The 11499-nt window shown below is 43.6% G+C and overlaps 1 protein-coding gene across 3 annotated transcripts in view; it reads right to left on the reverse strand.

The window, feature by feature from the left end:
* HTR4 (5-hydroxytryptamine (serotonin) receptor 4, G protein-coupled) overlaps positions 1 to 11499 on the reverse strand; it is a 141182-nt gene that overhangs the window by 16448 nt on the left and 113235 nt on the right. The window contains exon 6 of one of the 3 annotated variants that reach the window (XM_004686865.1): positions 9506 to 9805. The exons of the other annotated variants lie outside the window; for them this stretch is intronic. Coding sequence (XP_004686922.1) covers positions 9715 to 9805 — 91 coding nt within the window. The 3' untranslated portion in view covers positions 9506 to 9714. Of the gene's footprint in view, positions 1 to 9505; positions 9806 to 11499 lie in introns of those variants that run through there. 3 annotated transcript variants of the gene reach the window in all.

Below are 11499 nucleotides of genomic sequence, written 5' to 3' on the forward strand. Positions count from 1 at the left end.
GACGGAATTGATAATTACTCTTTAGATGCTGTGATGATTAGTAAAGTGGTTTTACCCTATTATCTCTTAAAATTCTCTATCTATGTGGATGCAAAGGTGTTTGTCAGGTAGAAGGGGTATGCTATTATCAGTGCTGGTGTGTTTTATTTTTTTAAAGGTTTATTTATGCATACAGAATTGGGGTACAGGCTAGAGGTGTAGGGACATTGAGAGGACTCACCAGAGACAGAGTGGTGAGCAGAACAGGCAGATTGACTGAAATACACTGCTGAGGGGAATAGCAGGTGGGTCAGGAGAGGTCTGCCACACCATGTGGGTCAGCTCCCTGGCCGGGGATCAAACTTGGGCTGCAGTGACTTCGGATAGCTTCACAGTGCTGTGTTTTAACCAGTTGTGCCACCAGGGAGGGTCCAGTGCTGGTGTTTTATTGCTAAGATGACTAGCTTGGATATTTCCCTTTTGCCTATGGGCCTGAAAGCATCCTTCCTTGGAGATTATGACTGTTGTCCCAGGGAGTTGGGCCCACTCTATGAACCTAGACCAGTGTGGAGTAGGCTTCACACACAAGATATTTCCTGTGCTAAGCCTCGACTTCCCAGTGGCAAATGTGGAGAAAAGCAGGTTGGTGAGTGCAGCTAAGCAGTGAGAAATGTGACAGATGGGAAAGGGGGTGAAACTTGGTCCATTTCCATTCATTCGACTCTGAATTGGTCATTATGTGGTGGGCGTGGATGACACACCAGTAAGTGATTAGGAACCACTGAAGTTTTTTGAGGAGAGTTGCTGAATAAGGAATATTCTCAGCTTGTGAAAAATCCTAAGCAAAATATTACTTTAGTCTTTCTTTTTGTTAGTTGGGTATACATGTGATTCAAAAACCAGATCATGGTCCTCCCTGGTGGCGCAGCGGGTTAAAGCACAGCACTAAGAAGCTAAAGCCACTTCAGCTTGAGTTCGATCCCCACCCCAGAGGTGGCCCATATGGTGAGGCAGACCTCTCTGACCCGCCCGCTGCTCCCCTCAGCAGTGCACTTTCTCCATCTATCTGTTCTGCTCCCCACTCTGTCTCTGGTGAATCCTCTCACCACCCTGTACCTATGGCCTGTACCCCAGCTCTGTATGCATAAATACATAAATCTTTAAAGAAAAAACTAGATCAACTGATATAGATGCAAAGACAAAAGAACTAAGAGATAGTGGGAACAGCGTGGCATGAAGTGAGAGAGTGTGAGGTCTGAGAGGTGACAGTGGAACTGTAAAGAAAAGACTAGAGATGAGTCTTTTCACAGGAAGTAAAATTTAGAGACTAAGTGTAGGCACATAGAATGTGACAAATGTTGGAAGTGACTCCCCACCTGAAAGTCTAGAATAATAATAATGATGATACTAAATAATATCAAAACAATAATAGTAGCAGTTGCATAGTAATAGTAGCACATTGCAAATCTTATCTAGTATTGCACATTTTAGCACATAGTTTTTTGATCAACTTTGCTGAATTTGTCACTTTTTGCCTACCTTCCTCATTTTTGTGACTTTCTCACCTATTAATGTGGAAGCTATTAAAAGAAAGAAAAAAAAAACTGCTTTCTCCTCTCGCAGCACAGAAACCTTTGTCCAGTGAATAAACAAAATTCCCTATCTGTGTGGCAGCCTTAGGACATGGTTTCACAGGGAATTTGAGACCCAGAGGGTCTTGCCGGAAGTCACCCAACTGATAAGGGCAGAATTCATGGTGGACTCATTATCCATGTTTTCCTCTGTCAGAGGCCACTGTCAGGGAACCCATCTGCTGTAACAGGAAGCTCTGAGTAACAAAGAAATGCCAGGAAATTAGAAAATAGAGGCTGCTCTCCACTATGGAGGGCTACTATTAGATGAGACAGAATTCTGGAATTACTTTGACCTTTTACTTCATAAGCTCAGAGTTTTTGGAAAGCTGGGTTACGTGGAGGAGACAAAGGTCTAAGGGTAATCCTGATTAGAAGCTCTCTCTCCCGGTTCCTCCCACTGACTAACATCCCCTTGACCAAAGGCCTGTCTCTGGTCTGGGGGACAAAAGGTCCCGCAGAAATGGTGGCTTGGCTCAGCCAGCTTGGGGCTTCTCACTCCATACTGTGAAACCCTGGCTGACTGCTTTGTCACAAAGCCTTAGGAATGGATGACTCGCGGTCTCCCCCATGACAAATTCCTGAGGGTGATAGAGAGATTGCCAAAAGGCTTTGGAGAAAGAATGAGGGGTGGAGGGGGTTGGTCTGTGTCCTGGCCAAATATTTCATCATTAAGCTGTGGCATATGGGACCCCATTTGGATGCTGTTGACAAGACCATATACAAATGATTACCATGCTAATTCAGGGGACCAAGGCTGGAATGAAATGGCATTCAATACTGATAAAGATTCAATTGAAATTAAATTATCTGATTCCAACCAAGTTTTTAAAAAGACAGATAATGCCTGCCCTTTCATCAAAGACTCCAGACCAATTTAAATGATTTCATGCAAGATGTTACCAGGATGTTCACAGACATTATAAATGGTTTTTTAATTTCAGAGGGAGTGTCTCCTCAAAATTTGATGGTATTGCTTTGGTTCCTTACTTCCTACGGAGGCAGAAAGCAGAAATCGATTACAAAGATAGGCGATGCTAGGCTCTATTCATTATCACTTGAATGACCTTTTTTCAGAAATTTAATTCTCTTAAACCTCACTTTACTTATCCATAAAAATGGAAGTTATATAAAATAGCAGTGAAAATAATAATAAAAACTACCAATTATCTGCCTTCTGATATCCCAATTTATCATATATCCAATTGTACTTAAGTTATGTAACCATGTAAATTAGGTAGCATGAACACATCTATTTAACCAATAAAGAATCTGAGGCTCAGAGAAGTCAAGTAACTTACCAAAGACACACAGCATAGAAAGCTGGCACTCAATGCAGTCAATAGTGTTTTTGAGGATTAAGTGTTACAAAGTATAAAGGTAACACATAATTTAGATGCTTGATGAAGTCAGTTCATTTACCCTCTTAGAAGGTGAAATCTAATGATTACTTAGGCAACTTGTGAGTCAGAGATGAAGTGAAAGGCATTTTGGGTGCATGGCACTAAACTCTATTTCTTGCCCATACACATCACATACATCTTTTCTGACTCTATTGCCAAATCCCCAGCATTTCTATGTTCTCCAAATAGTCTTTATAGTTTGGTCCTCTCTAGATTTAACACTTAAATGGAAAAACCACTGCTTGATGTTTACACTACTTCTCACCTTTAGTTTTCTACACCTTACAGAAGGGTCTACACTAAGCTTTAAAACTTCAAATGTTATAGACTATATTAATAGCAACAGTTATACTTGAGGGAGTGTTTGCTGTATCCCAGGACTACCCTCCATTATTCATTAGCTTCATCCCAGTGAAGCTTCCCAACAGCACTCTGGGGAAGTCTCATCCCACGCAATGGAGAAACTTGAGGCTCAGATGCCAAGATTATACCCAAAGTCACACACAACCAGAAACTGGTGGGGCCAGTCTAAACCACAGCTCTCTGATGACACAGCCCAAGCTCTCAACCACAAGAAGCTTCGGGATTTGCAGTAGGTGAGACTTACTTCAGGGAAGGGCAGGACCAATACAGAGTCACACAGCAAGTGAAGATGCTGTGAAAAGGAGACACCGTCTGTTTTTGAGCCAGCCTTCATCTCTGAGCCTGATAACCCGCCACATTCACCCACATTGGTGCTGGGACCACCCTTCACTCACTCTGTGCTCTGGTCTCTCACAAAGGCTGCTATTGGTCAAATGGTGACCAATGTGCTCTAAGACTATATGATGTCAACTAACTTATGCCACTTCAGTCTGCCTCAACGCTGTGCTCTGCAAACACAAAACTAAGCTTAAGTTCTGTTGCAAAATTATCAACCAAAACTGGGGGTGGGGGAGGGTAGGGGTTTGCCATAAGTCAGAGATATAATGATATCTTAAAAATCAAATCCATTTCTATTTGCCTTATTCAAAATTGCCACTGGGTCCTTCCTGATGGTGCAACGGGTTAGGACGCAGCACTGCAAGCTGGCCCCAGCCGCTTCAGTGCGTGTTCAATCCCCCACCTTGGAGGTGACCCACATGGCACAGCAGACCTCTCCTATTTCACTCGCTGCTCCCCTCAGCAGTGTACTTTGTTGATCTGCCTGTTCTGCTCCCCACTCTGTCTCTGGTGAAGCCTCTCACCGCCCTTGCACCTCTGTCATGTACTCCAGTTATGCATGAATAAATAAATAAATCTTTTTTTAAAAAATCGCCACTGAAAGACTTTCCACTTATCAGCATTTGCAGGGGGTGGGACAGAGCAGCAGTGAGAAAAGGGCTTGAAAGAGCTGAGGGGGAGGAGCTCAAAATCTGGTAGGTCTAGTTTCAATTCTGAAAACACAAAACCCAAAAATCTGGTTGGGAAGCTCAGGAAGGACACAATTAATGAACCACACTGAAAAGCATAGCGAAATATCCTAAGAACAAATAAAGTGCCTTGGGGACTGGAATAGGGCAAACATCTCATGCTGTCCTGGAGGCTGGAGAACATGCCAAGCAGGAGGTGGCATTTGAGATCTGATGGCAGAACAGCAGGATCAATGGCCTGAAGGTCAAAAGCAGGGAAGAAGGGAGGGAAGACGAGGCATACTGTCAGCTTTCCAGGGATAACTGGAGACAAAACTGTGAACAGCAGGTTAGACACACTCTGGAGAGCCCAGAATTTGGTAGACAACGAAGAGTCTCTTGGGACTTTGATGAGGTTGCCTGACGTCCCCACCCAGATGAAAGACATCATCAATTGTAAAAGGATGATGTCAGAAGTGAGGTAAAGCAACGCATGAGAAAAACCAACCTGATTATATAACCAGATTGAATTTCTTTATTTTCAATGAAATGAGTATTTTTAATGGGGAACCAATTTTGGACTGGCCAAGAACAAGTTTTTGCTTTCAGTTAGGTGCTCTGGGATTCATTTGTTTATCTATCTATCTATTTTTAAGTTTTCTTATATTTTCTTTTATTTATTTATTTGTTTGTTTGTTTATTTATGCATGCATACAGAACTGGGATGCAGGTCAGAGGTCCAGGGGTGGTGAGAGGATTCACCAGACAGAGTGGGGAACAGAACAGGCTGACCGACGAAGTACACTGCTGAGAGGAGCAGTGGGCGGCCAGTCAGGAGAGGTCTGCCACATGGTGTGGATCACCTCCGGGACGGGAATGGAACTTACAATGAAGCAGCTACGGCTAGTTTGCAGTGCTGTGCCACCAGGGAGGGCCCAGAGATTCATTTATTAAAGTCAGTGAAGAACATATATAAATGCATTGTTATTTGCACTTGATCTTAGCTAAAAGTTGGAGAAACAATAAAATGAATCTTTATTTGTTTATGGAAAGCCAAGACTTCATGGTAAAACAGAGGCAAAAGGGAGGCGATGTATAAGAAGAGACCCCATCAGTTTCAAGGAGGTTCAAGTTTCCAAAAGAGCACACATCTCAGGAGGACGCAGTGTCTGAGCAAGTGACACAGGGTACAAATGTCCTGTGTGACTGGGTCTCGGCTCCCCTTCCGGCTTCCCTTCTGGCTTCTGGCAATCTCTACATGCTGGGGGAAATTCCCAGGTCAACTTTTTTCATGTGCAGCTCAGTTTCTTCCACTATGATACTTATTTTGTAGGGTTTGTGGAAAAGGCTTCTTATCAGGCCTTCATAGTGAGCTGATGAATAGTAACTGAAGCTACTGAGTCATTATCATTGTTACTTCATTCTCTGATCTCTCCTGCGCTGCACTGTCACTGATCTCCAGTCACATAAGCTAAGCTCATTTCTGATTCAGAGTCTTTGTGTCTGCTGTTACCTTGCCTGGCAGCTCAACGATGACGGAGGTCCCAAGGGTCAAATGTTTGAGCGATCAGCTGGGATAAAGGCTTTGCCCCCAACTGGCTGAGCGGATCTTCCCACTGCCCAGAGCTAAGAGAAGGTGGGAGCTGGATTTTATGGACACTGAGTCTACCACGATTTCAAAAAATGCTTCAGCAAAGAGACATAGAATTAAAGATCTCAAGCAAAGAACCCTGAATGTGTGTTCTACCTTCGCTGGCTCCTACGGTTGTGCCTGGGGAGTGTCTGGACTAGAGCCATCCCTTGCTCTTGGGGTGACCATGTCAGAAAGATCTGTCCTAGTGTGTAAGACAGATGTTGAAGATGGCAAACATACATGCAGGTAGAATCACATTCCCTAGGGCTCCTGAGCTGGCTTTACCTCAAGGAGAGCCTGATACTATGGACCAAAGTCTCCAGTTTCTAAAAACCCAAAACTTCCAAGGAATGAGTTGAGTATGAAGAAACAGAGTTGCTACACAAAACTCAGGAATGGATTGACTCTGGCACCTTAATGTATATTCAACATTCAGTTGTTCATTTTAAGACTTAAGTCCCCCCCCCATGAATAATCTATATAGACATGTATGAAATGCACAAATAGAAACATGTATAATTTATTAATGCTCATCAATAAATAGAGAGAATATATCCATGAAAATAACAAGCTTGTGTAGGCTGCTGTATATCCCAAAACACATTCATGGGAATGGCTTCAAAAAGTAGACCGTCATAAAATCAATAAGCTAGAAACAAATTAGAATTGTGAACCCTAGTACCTTCAAAGGTTGAACGTCAAATAAATTACAGATATCTCTAATGATTTCAGAAAACAAAATAGTCATCATTAAATCTTATAATCCTCTGAAATGATATAATTCAGTTCCATGTTCCATACGCTGTTCCAGGTACTTTACATGACTATTGTACAATGTGACTCTGAATATCACAAATGTATGTTTACTAAAAAGTGTAAACAAATTAAAGTGTTAGCTAAGTAACATTAAGTTATAACTAAAAATCATTTAGACTATCAGGTTAGGAAAAGTGTTTCATAGTAGACCATGTAACATTCTTAGCTGGTCATTCATAATCTGGTCCATGTTTGAGGTTTGTTTTTTCCATAGAACATTAGTATATTTCTACAGGGTGGGAATCATTTCAACGACCCAGGTCTTTTTTTTACCCAAATACATTCTTTCTTGGCACTTGACTTTTTTTCCGGGTGCCTTTGAAGTTACATGAAGATTTAGATTCATTCTTTCCAAACTCAGCCAATAGTTCCCATCTCTCTCCACCAAGCCCTTTAGTTGGAGAACAAAATCACTTTGAATGTGTCTCAAACCCTCCCAGTATTTGTGGTGCATGCAATTCCTATGCTGGAATGTGCTTGTAACCTGGAGTGGACAAAAAGGAAAGGAAGGTAGATTCAAAAGATGCTCCTGGGATTGTTTTTCAACAGAGAAAAGCTCACTTTCTAAATGTGTGTACCTCTTGGGGAAGAAGGTCTCAGTCCTTGGGAGCTCAGAAGCTTCCAAAGTCACCATAGCCATAACTGACATACAGAATGACATTTTATGGCGTACAGAATGTTCTCACAAACATCCTATTTATCCTCACAACGACTTTGTGAAGTTGGCAGGATAGATGTTCTCTGAGGTCAGAGAGGTTCAGCTACCAGTCCAGGGTCACACAGGAGGTCCACAGTGGTTCAGTGCATGTGCTGCTTCTCCATCACCCCCTCCTCACTGCATGGCCTTGGAGGCGGTGGGTCGGCAGTGGGTGGGGCAGCGATAGCAGACACTTTGGGTCTCATCACCAGGTGCAGAGTCTTGGGCCAGAGTCTTGCTGCTCCCTCCTTTGTCTAGAACAGGACCGCTTGTAAGGGTAGTGGAAGAGTGAGTTGCAACAGCCAAGGGGATTGATTCAGCCAGAGGTCAAGTGCAAATCAGGACTTAAATAAACTCTCTTTACTTTTGACAAGAGATGCTAGTTGACTCTGCTCCATGGATCTGTGAGAGTCCCATCTGTGCCAGGAGACATCAGCAAGATGCAAAACTTCTTGTATCTGAATATTTCTCTTCAGAGGAGTTTCCTTTCCCTAAGGCAATAATTTATCTCCAACAAAACTGAGCCTTCACATGATGCAGAATTCTTTGTGGGTTTAGATGGTTTGGGGACAATCTTTTATTCCTCATTCCAAGGTCTCTTTCCTGTCCAGTTTGATTGCAGAACTAAAGTCAACATCAATGGAAATGGTAACGGATACTTCTTCAGCAACAGGAACAAAGAGAGTGTGGTCAAGCCCTGAGATGCTATTAACTCACAGCTAGGATCAAATTAACTCACAGGGAAGAGGCGGTGTTCACCTCCCTGGGACCTTTGCTCTGGGGCAGTTGGCAAGAGCTGTGGACTTATTACAGAGACAAAGATCCCCGGGATAAGCTGGAGGGCAGAACTGGCAAGATCTAAAAGGCCCACATGAGGAGGGTAGTTCCTTTGAAACAAAGTCAAAAGGCAGGTAGCTCATGGCTTTTCGAGGTAGCTGAGGGCTGTAGCAGCATCTTGTTCTAGATACAGAGAGGACCCTTAGAGACTCCCCAAGTTCAAACTTGAATCAACAGATAGAGAAAGTACAGTCCACGGATGGGAATATAGGGGGTCAAGATCTCACATCACATTTTCAGCAGAGATGGGACTAGTGTTTGGGGCCTGTGGCTCAACGCAAGCACTGTCTCCCACCCCAGTACCAGTACTGCCTTCTCCACCTGGGAGACAGGAGTGAGCAACAGAGTGCCAGGTGTCCACAGTGTGAACTTCCAACAGTCTACTTCTTTGGGTCAACAAATCAAATTCAAGGATTCTGAACAGGTACTGTTGTGGGCTTCCTCACAAACTCCAGGGAAAATTTTCCAGTGGTTCATAAACACTATGATCAAAGCCAATGGCCGGTCCTAACCCCAGCTCTTAAGGAGAAGGTGCCTGGGTTGGCCCAGGAGAAAACGAGGATCTCAGAAGAAAATGTGAGACCATGGCCCAGTGCCAGGGAAGTTGTCTTCTGCTGTTCCCCAGGGTTCTGCGGTGCCCTTGCTTCTTCCCTGGTGAATGGATGGAGCACATCCTGCAGTGCAGAACAGCCACTGAGCACAGGGAGAGAAGGTGGAAGTCCGCTGCAGACAGCGCAGTAGGCCCAGAGAATGCATGCTTAGACCCAGACACAGGGGAGAGTTATCTGGGACAGGGCAGGACTAGGAGGAGACAGTGTGTCTTTGAACATGACAGACATGAACAGTCAAGACGTGTGCATCAGGCACATGACCAACCAGCAGGCCCCGGGAAGGTGTGTGTGGACAAAGTCTGTGAGCAGATGTAGCAAAGAAAGCAGATTTGAGATGTGTTTGGCTGAGAAGGAGCACAGAGACTGACAATGTTTAGAACAAGAGTGAGACAAACAAGCACAAGAAGGGGACATATTGGGGACAACAGTGTGAGGTAAGGGCAAGATGCCACAAAGAGGGAACCCAGGAAGAGGGATCGCTGGAATGAAGAGATCCCTCCGTGGGGGAGCCTGGAGGAGTTTCCCCCTGTAAACGAGGGGCTGTCCTGTCCCCTCACTGCCTGGAGGAAGCGCCACCTGCTGGAGTCCTGGAGGAAGAGCCCAGTGGGCAGGGGTGGCTGCACCGATGGTGGGATGTGCTGTGCAGAGAGTGCCAGATGTGGTCACGTGAGCAAGCAGCAGTTAGCACCTGGCCCTCTCTCAGAAGGATGCTGTCTTCCAGGTCTCTGCCCAGGGGCCTAAGTGTCACTGGGCTGGGCAGCCACCAAAGGAGAAGTTGCTGGGGGGAGGCAATGACTCTCCCACTGGCCACCACACTCCACTGCATCCCTGGAGAGGGGAGAAGATGATAGAGTCTCAGAGTTGCAATGGGCGTCACAGATGATTCGAGAAAGAGCCCGCCCAGTGCGAGAAAGCCCCTTGTGCCATGCAGACGGAGTGTTGTAGCCCCTGCTTATGACTCCTGTGGCCAGTTCAGTCATAATACTTTTGATCAATTTAGTTGTTAAGAAGAGCTTATTTGTGTTCAGCCAAAGCTGTCTCTCTATGACTTCGATGCCTATGGTACTCGGATGCCCTCCAGGACCCCTCAAAATTCTGTCCTGGACCCAGTTTAGTCTCCCGTTTTCTCTTCTCCAGGTGACACATTCCTGTTTTTGTAACAGTTCACTTGTGCTATGATTTTCAGAGTCCTCCAGGATCACCACTCCTGATACATGATGCCAGGAAAGAGCACACCTCTATAGGGTGAGCTTGACTTTTTTCACGAACATTTCACCCTCAATTTAGTTGACTTCCACAAATGTGGTCAACATTAAGTTCATTTGGGACAAGGGCCAATATTGGCTTATCCTGACTTTAATGTTAACATTTATTTTGTTGACCCAGTTAGCTGCCCATTCCTGTGGTTCTTTATTATATTGGTGCAATTTGTGTTACTTGCTTCTTTTAGCCCAAATGTATACCATGTGTCTTATTTAAACTTCATTTCATTGATTTGCTCTTATTTTAGTCCACAGAGATCATTCTAAGTCACAGTGTCAACATTCAATATGTGACTACTTAGGACAAACTCAAACTAGACTTTAAGGATTTTACAAGATCATAGGGAAGGCAGATAATATATTGCTGCCTAGATCTTTTAGATCTTTCACTTTAGTGTTAGCTGTCTTTGACTTCAGTCAAGATAAAAAAAAAAAAAACAAAAAACAAGCAAACAAACAAAAAAAAAACAATGAACAGAACAGAGTTAGAGCAAAACCTGTGTACACCACCACAGCCAGCACTCACTATAGCTAAGCAGGAACCTCTGTGGATGTTTCGTCCACGGCCTTGCTGAATAACTGCCAAGCAGCAAATCTTCCTAACATAATGAAATTAGTTGGTGCAAACTAATTTTTAATGAAATAACACTGAAGCTCACGAATCATTTGTGTAATAACTGTCAGAATTTTGTAAGGTCAGCTATGAGTTCAGAGTTTCTAGAGCCTGACTTTAGTCTTTCTGTAAGAACTGGGGTTCTATTTCCTGGTCTCCAGGCTCCCCTCATTTTCCCAGTCCTAGAAAGAACACCCTCCAGAGGCCTTATCAATGAGTTCCTTTCAATTCCTGTGATGTTAATGCATCTTGATTCAGAGACAGATGTTTCCCATCAATCCAGGATAGTAACTTTCTCTCTAGAATAGTCTCTTCTTTCCAATTGGGAGATTATTCTTATTGCCGCAGAATTTGCAAGACTTCTTTACTAAATAATAGGACCTAACTATTTCTGGGTTTGCTCTGAACATAGCTTTGATTCATCCTTGTTTCTACATTCCTTCTTCCAGATTTTTCATATGCAATTTTAAGTGTAAATTCTCTAGATAATTCAGATTTGACCTCTCATTCTCACATACCTCCTCCTTGATATTTTTATCCTTCTTATTCACTGAAAATACCGATTGAAAGAACTAAAGGAATAAACACAAAGAAAGAAGGAAGAAAGGAAGGATGGAAAATTCTGGGGGACCTTTTTCATAACTCAC

Source organism: Condylura cristata, unplaced genomic scaffold (assembly GCF_000260355.1).
Source record: "Condylura cristata isolate star-nosed mole 26May11 unplaced genomic scaffold, ConCri1.0 scaffold00021, whole genome shotgun sequence".
In the NCBI taxonomy this organism is placed as follows: domain Eukaryota; kingdom Metazoa; phylum Chordata; class Mammalia; order Eulipotyphla; family Talpidae; genus Condylura; species Condylura cristata.